The following is a 25,467-nucleotide window of genomic DNA, read 5'->3' as shown; positions in this document are numbered from 1 at the left end:
GTAGGAGATTCTGGCTTTTTCTGCCTGTGGCTGCTCCCGTCACCCCCCAGCTCAGCCAATGACTTTTAAGTAAGATGGGGCTGACCATGAAAACTAGTAGCTTTGCTGCCATACAGACAGATTCAATTCAGAGCAGTGGCTGGGGGGGTTGAAAATCCTTGGCTTTGCTGGCTTAACATGGGAATGAACACTTGGAAATGAGCAGGACAAATCCACAGCTTCGCTACCTTGAGGTTGCAGCCCCACTTGGGGCAAGCAGCAGGCCAACCAGGAATTTAACAGGCGGATTCTGGAAATGAGAATCAGAGAAGTATTGAAGTGAGCTCTTCACGCATCCCTGGCTGACTGAAAAAACTATCTATGCATATATAGAGAAGACCTGAGAGAGCCCAGCAAAAAGTGAAAGACAAGGGAGACTTGAAAACTGGCCTTCTCCAACCCCCACACAGATCAACTGACAGGGGCTGGAAATGCAATGGGCTTGAAGTTTTTTTTTTTTTTTTTTGGAGATGGAGTCTCACTCTGTCGCCCAGGCTGGAGTGCAGTGGCACGATCTCAGTTCACTGCAACTTCCGCCTCCTGGATTCAAGTGATTCTCCTGCCTCAGCCTCCCAAGTTGCTGAGATTACAGGCGCCCACTACCACGCCCGGCTAATTTTTTGTATTTTTACTAGAGACAGGGTTTCACCATGTTTGCCAGGCTAGTCTTGAACTCCTGACCTCAAGTGATCTGCCCGCCTCAGCCTCCCAGAGTGCTGGGATTACAGGCATGAGCCACTGCACCCAGCCTCAGAGAATTAAAGAAAACCGTTCAAGGAATTAAAAGAAAATATGATTTAAATGACTTGACAAATAGGGAATCTAAATAGTGAAATACAAACTATAAAAAGAATTAAATGGAAATTCTGGAGTTGGAAGGTACAGTTACCAAAATTAAGAATTCACTAGATGGGCTCAATAGCAGATTTTAAGATAGTGGAAGAACCAGTGAACATGAAAATAGACCAATAGAAATGATCCAATTTGAAAAACAGAGAGAAAAAAATGAAGACAAATGAACAGACCTTCAGACACACATAGGATGATGTTAAATGTCCCCACATACATGTAATGGGAGCCCCAAAAAGGGAGAGAAAAAAATATTGATGAAAAATATTGAATTGCAGATTTTTTTTAAAAAAGCTCAACCAACACTGACTTTTAAAAAACAGAAAGAGAACCATACAGTAAGGACAAAGCCAGAAGCATCGCACTTCCTGTGTTCAAATTCTATTATAAAGCTATAGCAATCAAAACAGAGTACTGGCATAAAAACACACATAGAGCAATGGAACAGAATTGAAAGCACAGAAATAAACCCACTCATATAAGGTTAACTAATCTTCTACAAAGGTGTCAAGAACAAGAATGAGGAAAGAATAGTATCTTCAATAAATGGTGCTGGAAAAAAGGACTTCTTCAATCTAATAAAGGCACCTGAAAGAAACCAACAGCTTATGTCAGAAGAAGGACACAGAAACTTGATGTTATATCCATAGAAATTACAAAATCTAGAGAACAGGAGAAAAAAATATGAAAAAATTAATAGCCTCAGTGATCTTTAGAAAAATATCAAAAGGTACAAAATGTGTGCACTTGGAGTAAGAGTGAAAGAAGAGGAGATATAAATATAAAAAAGCATGGATAAAAAACAATATTAAAAAAAAGCCTAATTAAAAAGTATATTGAAAGATATAAAAAGAATTTCACAAAAATAATCTGTAGAAAACCTACCTAGGCACATCACAGTCAAATTGTCCAAAACTAGAAAAGAAGACAAAATCTTCAAACAGAGAAAAATCATACATACCAGGAACAACAACATGAATAATGATAATTTTTCCTTTTAAAAAAGTGAATACCAGAAGAGAAGGGAACTGTAGCTTTAAAGTGCTACAAGAAATAGAAAAAGTAAACCCAGAATTTGATATAAAATATTCAGCAAAAAATTAAAATACCACAATAAAGTTATCTGAACATAAATAAAAATTAAAATATTCATTGGCAGTAGAACTACATGATAGTAAATGCCAATGGAATTCTCTTAGGTAAAAAAGAAATAATACCAGTTGGAAGCTTGGATTGTGAGGAAGAAATGAAGAGCACAAGAAGTAGTGAAATGTAGTCAGATAGTAAAGAGTCTTAGGCCGGGCGCGGAGGCTCAAGCCTGTAATCCCAGCACTTTGGGAGGCGGAAGCGGGCGGATCATGAGGTCAGGAGATCGATACCATCCTGGCTAACACGGTGAAACCCCGTCTCTACTAAAAATACCAAAAAAAAAAAAAAAAAAAAAAAAAATTAGCCGGGCGAGGTGGTGGGTACCTGTAGTCCCAGCTACTCTACTAGGGAGGCTGAGGCAGGAAAATGGCGTGAACCCAGGAGGCGGAGCTTGCAGTGAGCCCAGATCGCGCTACTGCACTCCAGCCTGGGCGACAGAGCGAGACTCCGTCTCAAAAAAAAAAAAAAAAAAAAAGTTTTAAAAATTCTATATAATATGTAAGACTAGTTAAAGTAAAAACTTCATCATTGTATTATAGGATATATAAAATATATGTAATACAGAATGAAACTAAAACTTAAAGGATGGGAGTAGGAAAAACAGATCTATTAGTTGCAAATTTCTTATATTTTAAGTAAACTTCTACAATACAGTAAGTAGACAAACAGTTTTAAATGTATCGTTTTTTATTTTCCAGAATAGCCCTGAAAATATTAAAGAGGTATAGCAAAAAGCCAATAAATAGAACTCAAAACAGAATCCAAAAATATTATTCAAATATTTAAATAGAGTCTATTCTAGGAGCCAGTTTGGTCTAACATTAAAAAATCAATCAGTGTAACTCATCTTATTAACACATTTTTAAAAATCTATTTGATTATACCTACAGATAGAAAAAATTTGGTAAAATCCCAAACTCATTTATGATAAAAACACTCAGAAAATTAGGTTGAAAAAAGGGACTTCTTCAATCTAATAAAGGCACCTGAAAGAAACCAACAGCTTATGTCACACTTAATGACAGAAATATTAAACGTCTTCCCGTTTTTATTTCTTAAATACTAAACATGTTCAAGATCATAAACAAGTCAATAATGTTCACTCTTAACCACTTCTATTCCATATTGTACTGATGCATAAAGACAAGAAAAATACTAAAAAGCTGAAGATCAAAAGATAAGGAAAACCTTTTTCAGAGATGAAAGGACTACTTACATCCAAATATTAAAAAAACTATACATTAACTACTCAAATTAATAAGTGCATACACTAATTTATTATTACAACATATAAAAATTATATTTTGTATACTAATGGTAAACAATTGGATAATTCAATTTTAAAACCTAAATTTATATTAAAAACAAAATATTTAAATTTAGCAAAAGGCATGCAAGACTTGTATACAGAAAAATAAAAATAGTTGCTAAAGGAAATGAAAGACAGTTTTAAAATATAGAAGTATAAATCATGTCCATGGATTGTTGCAGCCTCTGCCTCAGGAGTCCCCTGCAGCCTGGAACACCTAACAAAAGAAATGAAGGTGCAGTGCCAGGGATTGGAGGTGACTCCCCACAAGTCCTAGGAGCAAACCTTGTGAGGGGGCCATCTCTCTCCCCCCACCCACCTCAGAGCTTGCCTGTGAACAAGAAAGTACAAGAGCCACACAAGCTGGGTGTTAGCCTAGCTACCGGCCGTTACTCTTAAGCGCCAACTACTGGATCACGGCACAAACTACCACACTAAAATTATCATGCTAATATATGCAAGATGTGAAACCAGGTGCAAGAATTCACCCACATATGCGGATTCTGTACAGAGCCCTGGCCCTCTGAAAGCATCCAGAAATGAATCCAACTGACCATACTCAACTTACCCCACAGTTAAAGGAACACCAACCCTATCAGATGAGAAAGAATCAGCACAAGAACTCTGGCAATTCAAAAAACCACAGCATCCCCTTACATCCAAATGGATCACTAGCTCCCTAGAAATGGTTCTTAACCAGCCTGAAATAGCTGAAATGACAAACACAAAATTCAGAATCTGGATAGAAAGGAAGCTCATTGAGACTCAGAAGAAATTTGAAACTCAATCCAAGGAATCCAAGTAACCCGGTAAAATGATCCAAGAACTGAAAGATGAAATAGCCATTTTGAGAATCAAAATAAACTTCTAGAGCTCAAAAATTTACTACGAGAATTTAATAATGCAATTCTGCTGTAAATTCTGCTGTAAATTATTAATTAACAGCAGAACAGACCAAGCTGGGGAAAGAATCTCAGAGCTTGAAGATCAGTTCTTCGAATCAACTTAGATGAAAATTAAGACAAAAGAATTTTAAAAATGAACAAAACTGGCTGGGCGCGGTGACTCACGCCTGTAATCCCAGCAGTCTGGGAGGCCGAGGCCGGCAGATCACGAGTTCAGGAGATCGAGACCATCCTGGCTAACATGGTGAAACCCCATCTCTACTAAAAATATAAAAAAACTAGCCGGGCATGGTGGTAGGTACCTATAGTCCCAGCTACTCGGGAGGCTGAGGCAGGAGAATGGCGTGAACCTGGGAGGTGGAGCTTGCGGTGAGCCGAGATAGCGCCACTGCACTCCAGCCTGGGTGATAGAGCAAGACTCTGTCTTAAAAAAAAAAAAAAAAAAAAAAAAAAAAAACTCTAACAAATATAGGATTATGTAAAGATATAAAATCTATGACTCATTGGCATTCCTGAAATAGGAGGAGAAAGAGTAAGCAATTTCAAAAATGTATTTGAAAAACACCAAAAAAATTGCCTAATCTTGCTAGAGAGGTTGAAATTCAATTCCAAGAAATACAGAGAACCCTGGCTAGTTACTATATAAGACAACTATCCCCAAGACACATAGTCGTCAGATTCACCAAGGTCAAGGTAAAAGAAAAAAAAATTCTAAAGGCAGCTAGAGTGAAGGGTCAAGTCACATACAGAGGAAACCCCATCAGGCTAGCCACAGACTTCTCAGCAGAAAACTTATATGCCAGAAGAGATTGGGAGACTATTTTCAGCATCCTGAAAAAAATTTAACTAAAAATGTTATATCCTGTCAAATTAAACTTCATAAATGACGGAGAAATAAAATCCTTTTTAGACAAGCAAATGCTGAGGAAATTTGTTTTAAGTAGACCATCCTTACAAAAGGTCCTTAAGGGAGTGCTAAATATGGAATCTAAAGAACCTGCTGCCATAAAACACTTGAGCACATAGCCCACAGGCACTATAAATCAACTATGCTGTCAAGTCTACATAACAACCAGCTAACAACATGGGTATGAAATCAAAATCACACCTATCAATACTAATCTTGAATATAAATGGGCTAAACACCTGCTTAAAAGACATTGAGTGGCAAACTGGATAAAAACACAAGACCCAACCATCACTGCCTTCAAGAGACCCATCTCACGTGTAACAACACCCACAGGCTCAAAACAGAGAGGGGAAAATATCTATCAAGCAAATGAAAAACAAAAAAGGACAGGAGTTGCTATTCTTCTATCAGATAAAACAGATGTTAAACAATGAAGGGCATTACTATAATGATAAAGAGTACAATCCAACAAGAAGACCTAACAATCCTGAATATATATGCATCCAACATTGGAGCACCCATATCCATAAAACAAGTTCTTCTTGGCCTATGAAAAGATTTAGACAACCAAACGATAATAGTGGGAAATTTCAACACTCCACTGACAGTGTTAGACAGATCATTGAGGAAGAAAACTAACAAAGAAATGCTGGACTTAAACTCAGCACTTAACCAGTTGAAACTAATAGACAAATACAGAACACTCCACCCAAAAGGAATGCTTATACATTGTTGGTGGAAATGTAAATTAGTTCAGGCACTGAGGAAAGCAGTTTGGAGATTTCTCAAATAATTTAAAACAGAGCTACCATTCCACCTAGCAATCCCATTATTGATTATATATCCAAAGGAAACTAGATCATTATACCAAAATGCACTCATATGTTCATCACCATGCAATTCACAATAGCAAAGACATGGAATCAAGCGAGGTGCCCATCAATGATGGATTGGATGAAGAAAACATATATGCTATGGAATACTACACAGCCCTAAAAAAGAATGAAATCAAGTTGTTTGCAGCAACATAAATAGAGCTGAAGGCCATAGTCCTAAGTAAATTAATGCAGGAACAGAAAACCAAATACTACATGTTCTCACTTACAAGTGGGAACTAAACATTGAGCACACATGAACATAAACATGGGAATGATTGACACTGAGCACTACTTGAGGGGAAGAGAGAGGGAGGTTGACATGGGTTGAAAAACTACCTATTGGGTACTATGTTTGCTACCTGGGTGCAGTATACCCATGTAACAAACCTTCGTATGTACCCTCTGTATATAAAATAAAAGTGGGAATTTTAAAAAGACTAAATATGTTAAAATTAGCACTCTCTAAATTTTATCTACAGTGATTAAAATCTCAATTGTTATCTCAACTGTTTTTGTTTTCTAAGAAACTAAAAAGCTGATTCTAGAAGGTATATGAACACACAAAGAATTTATGAGAAGTCCCACTCCCGGTTAGAAGCCTATGTATGTTTCAGGCCAGAGGTAATTAATTACAAAGGCTTTACCTGGCAGGTTTACAGGGTGTGGAGAGGCTGTTCTGCCCACCCCAGACTTGGTTCACAGCCAATGCATTGCAGTCTTTGAAGGGAGTTGCAGTCAAGGACCCCCTGGCTGGTCACGCCCTTGTGCATATTTATATTGCCAGCTCAGGATCCTCCATTCTTAGGTCTCTTTATCTGAGGCCTATGTAGAGGTCTTCTTCAGGTGCCTCTGTCATGGCCTCCTAATAGGAGAGGAAGAGAAAGCCTTAAAGACACTTTTCTCCACTCTGAGTACCCAGTGAGTTTCCACTTTCTCCTTGCAGGGCCCCCCAACAGTGAGACAAACCCATGTCTGCACTAATCCAACTAACCCTTGACCAGTGCCATTTCCACAGGGAAAAATGGAACAGGGGGAGTCAGTAATTTCTCTGGGTTTAGACTCTTGCTTACACTATTAAAGGAGGTAATTAAAGACAACTCTTTCCTTTTGGGCTTGTTGCTTTAATTGGCTCACTACCTGGGTGCAATATACCCATGTAACAAACCTGCATATGTACCCCCTGTATCTAAAATAAAAGTTGAAATTTTAAAAAGACTAAATATGTTAAAATGAGTACCTAAGTCCTCAGCACTCTTTTTCAGTTCTGCTGAGCTCCTGACACTCTAGAATAATCAAAACGTTATTTAGAAAGAACACACTTGGAGTACTTTCACTATCTGACTTCAAGACTTACTATAAACCCACAATAATCACAGGAATGTGGTACTGGCAAAAGGACAGACAAATAGAAAATACACATTAAAACCACAATGAGATACCACTAACCATCCACATACCCACTCAAATTAAACCACCTGGCAACACCAAATGCTGGCAAAAATTTGGAGTCCCAGAACTTACATATATTGTTGGTGAAAGTGGATAATACAACCAATTTGGGAAAATAATAGTTTCTTATAAAACTAAACCCCTATGATCATCTACCCCATGAGCCAGCAATTATACTCCTAAGTATTTACTTAAGAGAAATAAGAGCATACATTTACAAAAAAAGACTTAAAGCAGAATGTTTACAGAAAGTGAATTCATCATTGCCAAAACCTGGAGACATCTTGAACGTCCATCTACAGGAAGTGGCTAAACAAACGGTAGTATATCCACATGGTGACATATTCCACTGCCACAAAAGGGAATGAAGTACTAATACACACAACTTGAACAAATCTTAAAAACATTATTCTGAGTGAAAGAAACTTTGCATAGAAGAGTGTATGATGTTATTCCATTTATATAAAATTCTAGAAAAGAATAATTTATAATGAAGAAATCAGAACTCTGGTTACCTCTAAGGGGTTAGCAGTGGGGAAAACTAAAGGTGTGAGAAAACTTGGAGATAATGGTAATATTCTATAATTTAGTAGGTTACACAGTGTATGCGTTTGTCAAAACTTGTTTAACAGTATTCAAGATTTGTGCGTGGTGCTGTATGCAAATTTTACCTGAAAAACAGCTTCAACTCCAGTTAATTATACATGTGCTGAACTGCTTAGAAGTGAAGTATGCTTTCAATTGACTTTTCAATGAATTAAAAAACTAGATGGATTGATGGATGAATAGAAGGATGGATAGATGGATTGCTATGTGGTAAAGCAGTAATAGTTTTATCCAGAACCTAGGTGGTGGGTACATGCATGTTCACTGTATAAAACTTTCAGCTTCTATAGATGTTTGAAAATTCTCATAATAAAATGGAAAATAATGGCACAATTCTGTGTATTTTTTAATCAACTTTGAAATATGCCGATAAGAACCACATTGCTAATTAAAGAAGTGAAGTACAGGAAGGTTTGGGCTGTGTGTTTCTGTGTAAAAGAAGGAGGAGTCAAAAGTTAGCCAGGCGTGGTGGTGCACGCCTGTAGTCCCAGCTACTCGGGAGGCTGAGGCAGGAGAATGGCTTGAACCCCGGAGGCGGAGCTTGCAGTGAGCCAGGATCGCACCACTGCACTCCAGCCTGGGCGACAGAGCTAGACTCCATCTCAAAAAAAAAAAAAAAAAAGAAGGAGGAGGAGTCAGATTTACATAAACTTGAACAAGCAAGAACTATTATTTCTAGAACATGTATCAAAACACAAGACTGTCTCTGGAGAGGGAACTTACTTTTTGTTCTCTGTTATAATTGAATAATTAACCATGTGCATGTATTAATTCAATAAATAAACACATTAAAATTAAATGAGAGTTTAGTATCCATAACATTCCCTGAGAGAAAAATCTAGAGACTACTGCAGTTTGAAAGGCATGTAAAGAGAGGGGAATATGTTTGCAGTTTTGTTTTTTGGTTTTTTTTTTTCCCAAACAAAGACAATACTGATGAAGAGGCAAAGATTTGGAATTTAGTAAAGAATAGGGATCATTTGTTAATTTTCAGAAGCTTTTAGGATAAATGAAAAAGATGCTGGGTTATTTTGGCAGGGAGTTTGATACACTTGACTAAAAGATTTAAAAATATACCTACATGTCAAGAAAAACTGAAATATTCTATACGTTTTACTACTTCCACTTAGCAGAGTTTATCTTGAGCCACTGTCTGTGGCATGTCCAATAGATGTAAAGGCTTCACACACACTCCGCGTATGAACAAGTTACTGAAATATTGTCAAAGTGTCACATTTTCTCTATTAAAAGCTAAATTGTTTTTCACAATTCTATTTTCTTTGAAATATGGGTAAGTCCTATAATCAATCTTCACCTTTAATGTGGTAGTACTAAACACTACCCAGAGTAACAACTAGGTATTTAATAGAACATCTTATAATAGAGAGAATCTCAGAATCAAATAAGATAGGTGAGGTTTTGCAAGCCTGTCTTTCTAGAGTTCCCTAGTATTCTTTAGAGTGTTAGGCCTATCATTCTCAGTTACCCACCAGATTGTACTTTACTAAGGCACAGGCAACTGTAAGAGTCAGACAATACTTGATAGTGTTGATATTAACACTTGAGATTTGTGATCACATAGGCATTGATTTGAGTCCTGACTCTATTACTTACTCTTGGATTATATGAACTTGGATAGATTATTTAAGGTCTCTAGGTCTTATCTGTAAAATTTCCTAATCTGTAAAAATAGTGTGACAATAATAAATAGCCTAACCAAAAAATAGACTTAAATAAATGTATGAAAAGCAGAGTAAGTGCTCAAAAACTTAGCTCTGCTTTTATGCAAAAATGAACTATTTTAAGCAGTTACATGATACAAGAAATCAGCTTGATAATGGAAAAAGATCATAGCATTGTGGTCAAGTTTTACACAGGCATGATTTGTTTCGTGGCCTAGACTGAGTTGAATTAGAATAGAAGAAACCATATTACAAGTATTCAGGAATTAAGCAAAGACAAAAAATTAGTTATGACTGTAATAACTGAAACAAAGGAAAAGATATGAGACAACGCATTTAATTTGCGAATTGACAAATAAGGTAGGTGAGGAAAAAAAGAGGCTTATGGAATTCTTGAGCCTAACGTGCAAGAAGAACAAGGATGCCGTTTGTTGGGAGAGGGGAATTGAGGAATAAGAGCCCATTTATTGGTGTGTGTATGTGTTGGGGGAGGAATGAGTTCAGCCTGGGACAACCAGGAAGACCCAGCAGACAGTTGAAATACTGTTATGAAGTTCCCTTATGTTCTAACATATTACCTTTAATTCTTTGAAGTCAGTTCTGCACCCCACTTTTTGCTCTACACCCAGACAGTAGCACAGACTGGTGTTCAGTAATGACAGATGGAAAAGTGATGGGAGAACGGTGGTAAGTGGCCGGTGCATGCTGCGAGGCTTGTGCATGAAGACTCATCCTGAGTGAAGAGCCACACAGTTCCACCAGGGGGAAGACTGATTTTTGCATATCCTGCAGAAACTCAACCACCTATTAGAGGAGAGAAACAGAGCGGGAAAGAACTACGCTGTAGGAAGGAAAGATGAACTTGAGTTTCACTTCTTAGTGCCTTTTCTCAGGGGAGAGGCCATCACTTGAAGATGCTGTCTCCTGCTCCTTCTCCGGGGACTAGGTATGAGCCTTGACTTGTGAGGAGTCTGGGGTTAATGTTAATGCTGGGTGGAGAGGTGGAAAGACTTCCTCTCCGGAGAGTCTGAAGCCACCAGACAGAAGATGAAGGGGATATGTTAGATTAAAGGACCATAACAGAGTAATTGTCGGCACAATAAAAAGGAGGCAGTGCCCTGGGGTCCTTTGGGAGCTGAGGTGGTACTGGAGAGATAAAGCAGAGACTTTCCCGTCTGACCCCAAGCTTGTCGGCCCTCATGAATATCTCTCTGGAACTAGGCTCTGTGTTCAGTGCTGTCATCTCTCAAAAGCCAAGCAGGGATATCTGTCAACGTGGAACCTCCATGACGATCCAGTGTCAAGTCAATAGCCAAGTCACCATGATGTTCTGGTACTGTCAGCAACCTGGACAGAGCGTGACACTGATTGCAACTGCAAATCAGGGCTCTGAGGCCACATATGAGAGCGGATTTGTCATTGACAAGTTTCCCATCAGCTGCCCAAACCTAACATTCTCAACTCTGACTGTGAGCAACAGGAGCCCTGAAGACAGCAGCATATACCTCTGCAGCGTTGAAGACACAGTGCGGGGCACAGATCAAAGATCTAAGCAAGAACCTCAGCTCCCTTCTACCCAGCTCCCCTCACATGAACCTGAGGGCCCTGTCAAGGTGGGACAGAAGGAGGAAACCACAGCTCTTGGGTAGGCACAGCTGTTTCTGTGCTTGTAGGTGGGCATGGGTATGAATGGATAGACTGGGGATGAGGAGAGCATCTGTAGGACTAGCTGGAGTGTTCTATCCACAGGCAGGAAGAGTGGCTCCTGGAAAGCTGAGGGTAAAATTTCTTCTAGAAGGGTGCTCAGAAATACCCAATAAAAACAATCAGATACAGTTTCCTTCAAGTGGCAGGGTCAGTAATAGCCTTTAACTGTTTTATCTCAAGGCTCTGTTTAGCTGGTTTTCTATCATAATATATTTTGGAAGAACTTCAGTCATCTTGAAACAAAGCTGGTACATTACATTAATGACATCTGGTTGTTCTCCGTGAATAGGAATTATAAAGCCCTCTAGATGCCTCAATATGACAATATGACACATGCATCCCAGACCAATATAAAATCTGCAAACTTCAGGAACCTTCTATACTGGTGAGTTTTGGAGTGGTCCAGAGGTTTGGGGCATGTTGAAATATCTCCTCTAATGTGAGAAGTAAGCTACTGCACCTTAGATCATCTACCACGGAGAAAGAGATGCAATGCTTAGTCTTTGGACTCTGAATTAAACTTTGGATATACTGCATTTGACTGTGCTACTCTATTCCATTTACTATGTAATCTGTAAAGCTGGGGCCAGGGAAAGAGAGGGTTCTGTGGCAAAACAAGCCCATGATAAAAGCTTCCTGCTGCTTGGGCCATAGACTAAGCACACCCAGTTGCTCCTGAAGAGCCTATGGTAGATACAGATGCTCTGTGGAGCTCCTGACATTCCCCAATAAGAGAATCACAAGGCAGTGTGGAACAGCTTCACTGTGCCCTGATTTGCACTTCAGACCATTGCATCTTGGGCTATACTTTTGTCACTTTCCAGACCCCAGAGAGAAAGAATGCTCTCACATACAAATTACATGAAGAGTGTTTATTACTTACATACAGGCAGCAAGGGAAAACAGAGGCCTAAGATTCACGGAAAGCCAGTCCCACTAGGCTCAGGAAAGCTGCCCAGGATGGGTGAAATCTTGTCTGTGCCTTCCCTACTTGCACTGCCACTGAGGGACCTCAGAGAGCAGCCACCCTGGGTTTTATATCGCAGAGCAACTTGACATGCTTGGCAAAGCACTGAAGGACATTCTATTTCTAGAAGGGACTGGAACAGAGCCCTGGTTATTCTGGCCAGTTCCTCCTTATCTCAGGATGTTACATTCCCAAAACATTGTACAGTTATTCTTGAGAACTACAAGCAAGAAACTGGGGAGTACTGAGTTTGTCCAAGGCCACCTGCAGAATTGCACTGCAGACAGGTGCAGAGTTTTGGTGTAAAGCCATACTCTTAGCAGCCAACGACCCCCTCTTCTTCTTTTGAAAAGTTGTTCCTGGCTCTGTAATGGATGCCTCCTAATGGCATTCAGAACAAGGTATTATCTGATCTGCAAAACTGTGAATTTGGTTGTGCCCAGAGCATTCTCTCTGTTATTAAATGGAAAATATATAATCAAGACCATACTTAAGCACAGCTGGAAAAAGGCACAATTCAATTTCAAGAGCACATCTGAGTCTCACGGTACCCTACTCATACTTTTCTCCTCTTACCTTCAAACCACACCTAAGTTTCATGGAAATTCCATATTTCCAGTTGAGAAACATAAGCTCATTGTTTTAGATGGGTCTTCACGTTATTCTGGAAGGATCATTACAGTCTAACCAAGTAGGTTCTGAAAGGTAGTGGTGAAGGGAAATCCTCTCGGGGCCAAAACTTAAATTGGTATACCTGATTGTTGTCCATATTTTATTGAAGACGAGATGGCCAGAAGTACAGCTATATCTTACGTTCAATTTTCTTTCATACCATCATCTAGTCTCCTTACCTATTCAGTCGTATTTTTCTTCTTTTTGCTTCTCTATGCTACAATCTGGGTAATTTCTTTAAAACTACTGTTTAGTTTACTAGTTCACACCTCAGCTCCAGTAAGCCTCTAATTTAACCTTTCAGCTGACTTTGTTCATCTAAATTATATTAATTTTTATTTCTAGAAAATCCACTTGGGTCATTTACAAATATGAGTGGCCATTTTTGAAAGCATCTTACTCCTTGTGTATTTTAAAACTATTTTCTTTTTATAAGTATATTAAGCATCTACTGGGAATTCTTATCTGACAATGCCAGCATTTGATACCTTTTTGCATCTGGTTTTCAGTAGTCTGCTGGCTCTCACTCAGGGTGGCCTATTTCCTTGTGCATTATTTAATTTGATGTCAATTCATCTTTCAGAATTCTTTAAATACTGGAGTAAAAGTGGGTTTTCTAAGAAATATTCATGCTTGCCTCTGTCAAGAAATTGGGGCGCTACAGACCTAATATCACCTTTTTTTTATAATTCTCAGTATATATCTTCTTGGTCATAGAATGTCTATCTCAAACCCCAATGGGCTGACTGTTCAGCGACCATGAATATTCAGAGGAATTTTTTTTAAATCCTTCACCCAAAGCCAAGACCAAGATACACAATATTCTTTGTTAACTGTTTCTAGGATTAGTTTTCTAGCTCATCCTTTCACTAACTGTGTATCTCTTTATGTACCTCGCTTTATGAAGGAATGATTCCTATCTAGTTTCTGGTCCATGTAAGGCGTCATGGGCCTTCTCCAGTTTCCATGTGTACTAATTCTCCAGGTCACAGGAATGCACATGTATACCCATTTTATCTCATGGGTTCAGTGCTAGCTTACCTTCCTGCTCGATGCTCCCATTACCATAGGAAGTTGACAAATTTACCTACAGTGAAGCCTTGGATTATGAAGCACCTTCCTATATTACAAAATTGCCTCTTTAAAAGCAGTAAAGCACTGTGCTTAGGAACTTGAACTTTATCAAGTGACAGACCTAAGTTTAAAACTTGGTTCTTCTTCTTTAACACTAGGTGTAACCTTAACAAGTTATACAATTTCTCCATGCCTTAATTTCTCCATAGAAAATAAGAATAATAGTGAGTTTTTAAATGTAGGCTTTTTTAATAAGAAAGTGATGCAATTATCTGCATAAAAAGCACACAGAGACAAAATATGCAATTAGTGTAGTTGCTACCTAAACGTATTTCTCACTATAAAAACATATTTTACCACTAGCAATTCCTTCCTCAAGAATAAGTATGACCTGCTCTCAGAAAATTTTATTATTACAATTGTTTCTCTTTTAGCTATTTTAATTACATAAAAAATTTTTGGTATTATAAAATATGCATATTATCAAAATAAAAAGTCAAAATCGTTCAGTTTAATACAATTAGATCATACAATATGTAGTTTTAGAATTTATTCCCTTAACTCAACAATATTTCATGAATATCATTTCATGTCAAAAATATTTTACATTAACTTTAATAAGAATAGTTCAATACACTGATGACCATCCTTCATACAATCAAAACCCATGACAAGGTATATATCCATAGGCTAGATGACAGGGTTGTTTAATTTTAAATAGCAATTGGTTGTGTGTGTTGAATTATTTCTGTTACAGACTCAGAAGTAAACCATGAAAGCCCTCCTAACTCTACCTGCAGATGGCTGGTCCTTTTTATTCAGGTGTTAACTTAAATGCCACCTCCCCAAAGAGACCCTTCCACTCTACGTAACAGCACTTCAGCAGTCATCCCATATTATATTATCACTTTATCCTATTTTACTAATATGTACTCATCATTTACTGAAAGCGATGTATGTGCATCCCATTTCTATACCTCCTCACATGTGCATAAATGCATGCACATGTGCATAAATGCATGCACGTGTACTCACGAATGCACTGAAACAAGAACCTTTTCTATCTTCTTCATTGCTGCTTCCAAATAGCCTAGAAGAACTCCTGGACTATCACTCCAGGAATTCAATAAATATTTGTGAGTAAATAAATATGATTTCAAAGTAAAGAGGAAAATTTATACAGCTGCAGTGGATTTCCCTGGAGGAAAACTCTACAAAGGCATTTGAGTTTAGATAATCTAAGCCCGTAAGAAAATTAACTAGATTGTTCTAACAGGAAAGAAATAAGCACTTCAAACTTTATATTTTTTATTCTTGTTTCAAATTTATGTTTTAGTTGCGGGGAGGATAGGAAAAGATTAAAGCACACAAAATTACAGCTAGATAGGAGGAATAACTTCCAGTGTTTTACAGAACTGTAGGAGGACTACAGATAACAAGCTTTGTATTTGAATAGAAAGGTACACATGTCATGTGCCAATCCCCTTCTGCTGCCTTACCCAAGACTGGGAAATGGAACAGATGATATGGGTTCTACAGAGAAGCAAAGCACAGAACCTGCTCAAACACAGTGGCCCTGGGGTGGAAGGTTCTCAATTGGAATTGTGCTGGTGCATGTGTGGATGGAGCACTCAGTTCTGAGCCTTGGGAGCCTTTTGAAGGCCCTCCTGGCCAAGATGATCTTGAGGAAATGACTGACCCGTTGGCTGCCTTCCAAATGGATGACACAGTCTAGACTTTTATAAGCTAAATGAGTAGAAGGAACCCAGTTGACTGGATTTATCACCAAACCCAGCTTGTGAGCCTCAATTTAGAGCTAGTATAATTTAGAAAAATAAATACATACATCATATATTAAACTCTGAGTATCATGAAACAGATCCTAGATGTTACAATCATAAGAATCTATATGGGTGTTTCTCCTGCACTCTGTCCTGGCTTTCTTCTGCTTCCTGTCTAAGGGAGCCTGGACTCACTTAAGCAGCTCTAATAGGCCAAACAAGAGAGTGGTCAAGGAGTGGCTGAAATGTGAACAGAAAGACTCACCATTATATTACAGCAATCAATCTATCCTTAAAATAATTTAGGTTTAGTCTCAAGTGCTAGAGGCTTCCCCATTTACCCATACATGGAAGCCTGAAGAATAAACAGAACTCTAAACTTCCCTCCGGGCATAAAACTTGCATGTCTTCCATGGCTTCAAGGTGGGGAGCAGCTGGGCAGGCAGAAGGAGGGGCAAGGGGCAGGCAAGAGGAGGGGCAGGAGGCAGGCAGGGAGGAATGGGCTACTCCATTTAGCTGATCAGCCTTGACCAGTTCATGCTCTGCGACTCCATATTACAAGTCAGACTTTTCTGGATCATACAGAGCACTCCCTTCACTCTCCAGATTCAGTGATTCCTGGGATGAGATAGTAACAAAAACAATTCCTTATTGGATAAAGAGAAATTGTGCCGTGGGGGAGATAAGAAGCTTAGAAAAAAAGAAAAATAATGGATGAGGAGAGGAGCTGGAAGTTTAGGGGGAAGACAGCCTAAAATCTGACAATCTGTTTGCAGAATGATAAAGGATACTGGAACCCAAGGAGGAGTTGACTAAGAGCTTAGGAGAAAGATCTGGTGGGATTTGGAGAAGAAAGTGTTGAAAAAAAAAAAGAATTTGGAATCTGACACTTTTCAGACTACTATGAGGTCTGAAAGACTCATGTAGCAACATGAAGAGGAACAAACTTTGTCTGAATAGGGAAGGTTCTAGTATGATCTTTGCTGGAGAAGTCACTTGAACTCTGAGTTTTAGATTGTTGATTTGTAAAAAGGAGAGAACAATATCTGCTGCCTACCACCTCAGTGAGGGTGCACCAAGGATCAGCTCAGAGGAGGCAAAGCAGAATGCCCTATGGCAGAGCATGGAGGCCCTAGAGTCAGACCACCATACTTACATCCCATCTTTAAAACCTACTGGCTGTGTGGCCTTGAGCAAGTCACTTTACCTCCAGAAAGCTCATTTAATCACCTGGAAAATGGGCAATCGCATAAGTGGTTGTAATGTAAAATGAAAAAAAAATTATTAACTTATATGAGTTACATGCTGTATAGTAACATGGTATATAGTAAGCACACAGAAATGATTCACTGTTATCAAAATTGAAGGAAAGTGGTTTGATGTGCTAAGCACTCAATACAAGCCAGAAAGATGTCTTAGAGAAGAAGACAAAGAAATCTCTAGTTCAGGATGAAGAGTACCAAGAATGGCATGTCCTCCAAATTGAGCTTGGGCAGCTGGATCTGAACCTGTCCTACACATCTGAGTCTACAGTATGAGGTAACAGTCTCCACCTATAGCTATCTTCTCTGCCTGTAAGGTCATTCCTGTTTGAAGAAAGCTGACCTCAGACTATATTGCGATCGTTTAAGGAAGAGCGCAAATACTGGAGAAGGCTAGTCTTCAAGCTCTAGATACAGAAAATCCTCATATTCTTGGGTGTTCCTTTCAGACAGAGTCAGAGCCACAAGCACTGATCCAAAAATCCCGTTCTCCAAAAAAAAGTTTCCATCTTCTGCCAAGGTTCACCTCCCTCTTTAGTGCACACAGTTGCTACAGCAAGAGCCTTTCCTTATCCTCTAAGGCAGGAGTTCTGTGAAGACCCCATGACAAGGGGACAAAATGAAACAACATGTTTAGGGGCAACACAGGAAAAACCCATATTATCAATGCTCCAAAACCTGCCTACCTCAGGTTTGGCCAGTCATTCGTGAGCAGAGAGGTGTGTCATCTACATGGCAGTCATGGCCTGGATGGGTCTGGAACTGTGGCAAGGTAAGTCTCTGAGACAAGGTGCCAGGAGAAAGATGAATTCAATCATCTATTTCTGCCAGGAAGAAAAGCAGCAGGAAGGAATCAGATGCACAGTTTGTCCTCTGGGGACCTCTGCCTTGATCCTCAATAAATCTCCTTTTAGATGTCACCTGCAGCAATTTCCACACTTCACAGCGCTCTCCATGGCTTCCGTTGGCCTTATGGTGAGCTCTGCCAAGATCTGTATTCTTGGGCAAGACAGAATCCTTCTGAATCTCAGTCTCTTCCTCTATAAATGGAAATAATTTTGCTCTGCACAAATCACAATTAGCATGTTTGTGGGAAGTCAAACTGTGAAACTCAGCATAACTGAAAAGCAATGTACCACTGTTGCTTATGTGAAAACTCTTGTAAAGCTGTCAGGCATCATGCACCATCTAAGTACAGCAGTGTTAGGTATGAGCCCATCAGTGATTAGAGGGGATGTAGGGTGGAGAGGGGGTCTCTGAGTAGTGGATCTCCTGGCTTTGGGGAAGCTGGCTCGGTGGCCATGCCAGGAGCTGAACCTGAAGGTACTCTGTGTGTCCTCTCAACTCCACGGGCCCCACATTCGCATTTTTTCCAATTCCCTCTGGTTTTCATTTGCTTCCTCCCTCTAGCCCCCGGCCATGTCCGATCTCAACACCAAGTTTCTGAACTTTTCTCATTTTGTTCACCATCTCCAGAACATCCCTGCTTCTTTTACCTTTCAAAGAATTTAAACTTGAACTCTGCTCACTCCTGCCCATCACCAACCTGAGCTCAGTGTTGCTGAGAAGGGAAAGCACCCTCATAAGGAAGCTCCTCCTTTCCTTACATCATTAGACTTGATCGCAGACAGCATCTCCATCTCCACACTGCTCTGGCCAGGTTGTGCCTCAGTCAATTACACAACTGTGTCTTAGTAGCCTTGGTAGGGCCCAAATCAGGATATTCTCTGGGAAGTTTCACTTGATACTGAGCCCAGCATAATCTCACTGCATCTAAAATAGAAAATTCTAGACCCACCTCTCCACATCTTTGTTATTGATCCCAATATGTGACCCATTTACCATGTGCTAAAATCTCTACCTACTGCTGATTCTCAGATCAGATGGTAACCCAGATTTACCATGGTCCAAACTCCGACATCTGATCGGGGGCATGTCATTCTGGTTCAGGCTGTCAGCCCTGAGCAGGTGAGTCAGTTTGCATCACCCTGAGTGCAGGTTGCCAGGACAACCGTGAGGCTGCATAAAAAGAACCTATGACAGGATGCACATCAGAGAGACAAATGGCTTCACATTGAAAAAGTGGAGGAGTGCGCCATTGGTTTTCCATCCTCCAGATACACTGAGTAAGCTCCTACCTAACCTGTGTCCCCTCCTTCTTTGAAACACTTCCCATCCTTAAGCCTTGGTAGGAAGGAGAGCCATCTGGAAGCCCAGAATCCTATGGAATGCTAAGTCTCCCTTCTCCTTACCCTTTAGTGCTGGAATTCTCGATACCCAAAGTCTTGGATTTGACCTTTGTGCACAGTGACTGCAGAGAAGCATATTCATATTCACAAAAATGAGCCTTAGATAAGACTTTCCTCCTCTCGTGGGGGCTCCAGGAAACTGAAAAGCCAAGCTTGTTACCAATGCTTGCCCTTCCTTAAGTAGATTAAATACATCCCCAATAGTTAAAAGGATTCCTAGACACCCAGGCCATTCTCCCTCCTTCTAACCCTCATCTCCTCAGCCTACAAAAGCCCAGCTGTGTGATCCGGGGATTGGTTTCCCGTCTTCCCCATCCCAGCATCCTTCCAGGAAATAGCCAGTCTCCCTCTCTGCTCTCAGAAGGCAAGTTTCCTTATCACCTGTGAATCACAAACCCACAGAGTGGCCAAACATAGCCAAGCTGATGCAAGACCCTGGGAAGGGGAAAGCTGCAGGTGTGTTTGTGCTGGGAAGAACTGTAACCCTCACCTCACAGACACCTCCTCTCCTGATTCTTGGGAGGGTATAAGGACAGGCCTTCCACCACCAGTCAGGCACACTCTACCACCATGAATCCATTCCTGATCCTTGCCTTTGTGGGAGCTGCTGGCCAGTTTCATGACCTGCCTCAGGCCCCACCCACCCCCTTTCCTGGCAGACACATGCCCTGCCATTCTTGCCACCTCTCCTCTTTTGACTGCGCTCTGATATTCTATTTCCTCCATCTGACATATCTCCTTCCCATCCTCCTTGGTCTCTCTTTAAGCCTCACCTGTTTCACCTTTTCCCTCATTTCACTCCCACCACTGTCATTCATCCATATCCGAGCTGTGGTTGGAGAAGCTGGGAAGGGAGACCAGGTGGGGCTGGCCCATGAAATGATGTGGCAGGCTTCAGGCTTGGCTCCAACAGCACCAGTATAGCACCACTATAGCTGCTCTTAACCTCGAATGCACCTGGGGAGGTTCAAAAATTACTCATGCCAGAGACTCAACTCTAGAAGTTCTAACTTCATTTGTCTGGGGTGCAGCCTGTGTACTGGGCTTTTAAGCTTCCCAGGTGATTATTAACATTTCCAGGCATGCAGCCAAAGTTAAGAATTGCTCTTCTATTGGCCAATAACAAAGTCTACCTTTGTTATGCCAAAGTGAGCCGGGGGCTGCCCTGAACTCTGCCCTCACTGCACAGATCTGAGCTATGGGGGAAGCTAGTCATGGCCAGGTCTACCCAGACAGGGGGTTTTCCTAGCTTAGCCAAAGTATCCTGACAATCCAGGGCTCAAATAGCCAGGGCAAGTACACAGGTGATGAATAAAAGAGAGAAGCACTCAGTGGGTGAGACAACAACATACCAACTGCTACCCCACTGGAAGCATTTTGAGGACATTACTTGCATCCTCAGCCTGGTGACCCCAGGAGAGATCTGAGCCCCCGCAGGGTACCTAGCTACGTGCCCTGCAGACACAGAGACTTGGGAGGCACATCCAGTGATGCTCACCAGGGGTGGCAGCGCTCCCTCCCTTGCCTGGCCTCACTGGGCTTGTTAAGGATTTCTAATTAGCAGGAAGCAACCGCAGGCTGGGAGCACCACCCCTAACATGCTACTGACTTGCCTTCTCCCTTCCTATTTCCACTCCAGTTGCTGTCCCCTTTGACGATGATGACAAGATCATTGGGGGCTACACCTGTGAGGAGAATTCTCTCCCCTACCAGGTGTCCCTGAATTCTGGCTCCCACTTCTGCGGTGGCTCCCTCATCAGCGAACAGTGGGTGGTATCAGCAGCTCACTGCTACAAGACGTAAGTGTGGGGCCCCTGACTGCAAAGCTCCCAGCCAGACTGCCTGGGAGAGCTTGGCTTCAGCCCAGGGAAGTACTGAGGTTGGGTAAGACGGATGGGAGAGGTGGTGGAGAAGAAAACTTGTTGACAGCAGCTGACTCTCCAGAGCAAGGCCAATCCATGAAACAGCAAGGGTTGTGGTTATAAAAGCAGGCAGGGATAATCTTGGAGTTGTCAGAGCTAACGACAAAAGCAGGCAAGTACCTTTTGCTGGTTAGCTACACATTAAAGTGACCTAAGACAGAGTTTTTGAAAATACTGATGCCTGTGTCCTATCCCAGGGCAATTAACTCAAACTTTTCAGGAAGACAGTGTGAATACCAGTGAGTATTTAACACTCTACCTCTGGTAACTGTAGAGTGTATAGACAGAGCTGAGAACCGCTGCCTACATGAAGAACTCTCAAACCTGAGTATGCGTCAGAACCACCTGCAGGCTTGTTAAAGCACAAATCACTGGGTCCCATCCCCAAGGTTCTGATCAGTGGGTGGGGGTAAGGACCAAGAATTTACATTTCTAACAAGTTCCCAGGAGATGCTAATGCTATGGCTACCCTTGGATTAGATTACACAGAAGGGTGGTGCTCACTAGGCCAAGAAGGGAGGGAGGAACAGGCACTATGCGCAGTTAGCAAAGACCTGGGGTGAAGAATGCTGGGAAAACTACAAGGTGCTCTTTGTGCCCACAGTGCTAGTGACTGTGGAGATTTGTGGGAAAGAGGCTGGGAAGGCGGGTTGAGGAGCAGCCTCCGGTGGGATCCCTTTGACTCTTCCCCACCCCACTATCACCAGCCTCTGAAGCAGAAAGGTCCTGGGTCTCACACCTGCACTGACCCACATCCCTCTCCTGCCCATGCAATATGGCCACACACCCCACCCCATGCCTCCAGAGCTATCCATGAACAGTGAGCTTGAGGACCCGGGGGAAGGTGGGAGGGGTGCCCAGGCTGTGGGAGAAGGTCTTCACCATGCCTGCCCTGCCCATCAGCTGCATCCAGGTGAGACTGGGAGAGCACAACATCAAAGTCCTGGAGGGGAATGAGCAGTTCATCAATGCGGCCAAGATCATCCGCCACCCCAAATACAACAGGGACACTCTGGACAATGACATCATGCTGATCAAACTCTCCTCACCTGCCATCATCAATGCCCGCGTGTCCACCATCTCTCTGCCCACCACCCCTCCAGCTGCTGGCACTGAGTGCCTCATCTCCGGCTGGGGCAACACTCTGAGCTTTGGTGGTGAGTTGGACCCTTTGTCCTTCTACTTCCCCCCATCCTCACAATTTCCAGACGAAGCATGCCCCTTTATTTGAATCCTCTTGCCTTCCAGCTTAAGACACATTTCTAGTGCCCATTACACACAGTCTCTGCACTGGGCACCAGAGAGATGCAAAGTCTCAAGGACTTGGCTCCTAAAATCAAGAGATAGGACAAATGGAGAACTTGCTGTGATCACGTCTTGGGAGCGGTTCAACAATGATCATTCTGGAAACTAAAAGCCAGAGTCCCTTGCCAGAACTTACGTTTTGGAGTCCTCTCCAGAGGCAGTGTTCCTCTTCAATGTTCCATCCTAGATTATTGTCTCCTTCTCTGGCCTCACCCACATTTCTACTTTCTTTGATCTCTTCCTGATCCTCACAGCTGACTACCCAGACGAGCTGAAGTGCCTGGATGCTCCGGTGCTGACCCAGGCTGAGTGTAAAGCCTCCTACCCTGGAAAAATTACCAACAGCATGTTCTGTGTGGGCTTCCTTGAGGGAGGCAAGGATTCCTGCCGGGTGATTTGACCCTTTCCCATGCTGAGGCTCCCACCGATACCCAGGCCCCACCCGGGAAAAACATTTGAACTCCCAAGGTGGCGGGGCTGAGGCGGCTCCCTGCATTGCCCCCATGGAGAAATGAGGAAGGTGGCGGGGCTGAGGCGGCTCCCTGCAGTGCCCCCTTGGAGAAATGAGGAAGGTGGCGGGGCTGAGGCGGCTCCCTGCAGTGCCCCCATGGAGAAACGAGGAAGGTGGCGGGGCTGAGGAGGCTCCCTGCAGTGCACCCATGGGGAAATGAGGGAGGCTCCCTTGTGCTGCACGCTGCCTGCTTAGGAAGAACAGAGAATGGGCCACCGTGAGAAGGACGTGGAGCCACAGAGCTGGCTGGAAAGGGGTCTTTTAAGGTTCAGAGTAAATGTAGCTATATTCCTCCTCCATCTCTCTCTTTATACAACTTGTCCCTTCTTCTCCCCAGCGTGACTCTGGTGGCCCTGTGGTCTGCAACGGACAGCTCCAAGGAGTTGTCTCCTGGGGCTATGGCTGTGCCTGGAAGAACAGACCTGGAGTCTACACCAAGGTCTACAACTATGTGGACTGGATTAAGGACACCATCGCTGCCAACAGCTAAAGCCCCCGGTCCCTCTGCAGTCTCTATACCAATAAAGTGGCCCTGCTCTCACTCTGTGTCTGTGCCGGCTCCCTCACACTCCTTCACACTGGAAAGCATCCTCCAATCTCAGGTCAGACAGGTCTGTCCCCCTGAAAGGTAAGCAGAGCCCCCAGCTCCCAAAATGTGTTCCATGGTACACTAGAGTAGCATATACAAAGAGATGGAATCCAAAAATAATACGAAGCTTAGGACAAAAGGGGCACTGTTTTCTAGAGAAAAGTGTTTCAGAAAGGTGGTCTTTGGGCGGGCGGTATTGATTTTTATTTGGGCTTCTCACAGTGGTTAGAGCTACTCTGCCTTCAGAACAATCACAGCACAGAAAATGTGTCAGCATCTTCTAGGTGGCCCAAAAACTCTGACGAGCTGAATCTTATTGCTAAAATACAACAATCATGACAAATGCTGTTGGTGATGACATGCCTCTCCCAAGAATGTGTCAGCACCAAGCCCTCCCTTCTCATTCACCTGGAAAATCAGACTCAAGTAAATCTCCCTGGCCCCCTAACTCTTCCCTCAATTCCCTAGTTCCATCTCTGTGAGCAGGCTAGAGAGATGTTCCACCTACCATAGTGGGAGCCAGCCTGCGACTTGGGAATCAAGCCCAGCACTGCACGCTGCATTTTCATCTTCTTTGCCTTTGTGGTAGGACGCTGCAGTGAATCCCACAGCTAACATCAGCTCCCCACTCTGACCTGGGATAGAAACTAGAGAGGGTCAAGATTCACCCATTTGATCAATTAACTGAGGAAGGATTCATTTTCATAAAACTTGCTCACCTTTGAGACACTTCAAGTGAGTTATTTGGGACTCTTTTAAAAACGTGGAAGGAAAGACATCTGAGAGCTGTGACACCATCCAGCCACTCTGGCCACACGTTGGCTGGCTTGCATCCACTGCATGCAGCAGAGGAGGGCAGGCCCCGTGACACTTGTGACACCTGCCAAAGCCTCCTCCTGGCAATTCTGAGAGGGCCCGTGTTAGGGATGTAGCTCATCCAAGCTTGTCACTGAAGATTCAAGCAAGCTTCTCTTTGAAATTCCACCTTTACCTTCTGTCCCAAGTGGTTGTGGACACCCATGGGAGCTGGTACCAAGAGCCAAGAGCAGCCAAGGGAGACAGACAAGTTCAGAGCACATTTCCAGTTACAGGGAACAGAGCACAGGCCTCCAAGTGTCCATGGAGCAGCGTGCAAATTGCAGTGAGGAGTAGAGGAAAACCTCTACATGGAGCACAGCATTCCTGGCAAACACAGGGGACCGCAGTCCACATGCTGTGGAATACACCCAAGTATGCATCAGACACTTGTTTGGTGAACAGTAAATGTGTAAGATCAATTACCTTGAGAGGGCCATCTGTGCTCCACATGTGTGGTACGTGTGAGGAGAAGGCTACCACTCACTATCTTCCGAGGAAAACAGGGCTCAGGGCTTGCACACAATGGACAGATACACACGGGTCACCCAGAATGTCACTGCATACAAACATCACTTTGTTCAACATGGATTTTGTTTTCATGGAGTCCAAACGCAGACCCTAGTTCACCTTACGGCCTTGGGTTTGTCTGCTTTTGGAGCTATATATCCAGTAGATAGATAGACAGACAAGACAGATACATTTTCTCCCTTTCTTACGATAATGTCAATGCCTCGTCTGAATCTCATCATCACTCAAGAGTCAAGAGAAGAACCAAATGCTTCATATAAACAGGG

General features: G+C 42.2%; 1 protein-coding gene, 1 long non-coding RNA gene and 1 gene segment (V, D, J or C); 2 read left to right on the top strand and 1 right to left on the bottom strand.

Moving 5' to 3' along the window:
- LOC129524756 (uncharacterized) lies at window positions 1-22,975 on the bottom strand. The gene is made up of 3 exons (XR_008668668.2): window positions 22,852-22,975; window positions 6,684-6,901; window positions 1-289 (listed from the first exon to the last, which is right to left on the bottom strand). It is a non-coding gene; the product is annotated as an uncharacterized lncRNA (long non-coding RNA).
- Window positions 10,417-11,499, top strand: LOC129524755 (T cell receptor beta variable 29-1-like). The segment is given in 1 exon segment: window positions 10,417-11,499. A coding segment is annotated over 1 exon segment (450 nt).
- LOC115935863 (trypsin-3) lies at window positions 19,126-23,772 on the top strand. Its single transcript, XM_031014904.3, has 5 exons — window positions 19,126-19,365; window positions 21,128-21,287; window positions 22,314-22,567; window positions 22,970-23,106; window positions 23,564-23,772. Exons 1-5 carry the CDS (start codon window positions 19,284-19,286, stop codon window positions 23,714-23,716), a joined length of 786 nt encoding a protein of 261 aa, XP_030870764.2. The 5' UTR covers window positions 19,126-19,283; the 3' UTR covers window positions 23,717-23,772.
- Window positions 23,773-25,467: the final 1,695 nt, after the last annotated feature.

Source organism: Gorilla gorilla, chromosome 13 (assembly GCF_029281585.2).
Source record: "Gorilla gorilla gorilla isolate KB3781 chromosome 13, NHGRI_mGorGor1-v2.1_pri, whole genome shotgun sequence".
Lineage (NCBI taxonomy): Eukaryota > Metazoa > Chordata > Mammalia > Primates > Hominidae > Gorilla > Gorilla gorilla.
This window is presented reverse-complemented; position numbering and strand designations above follow the sequence as displayed.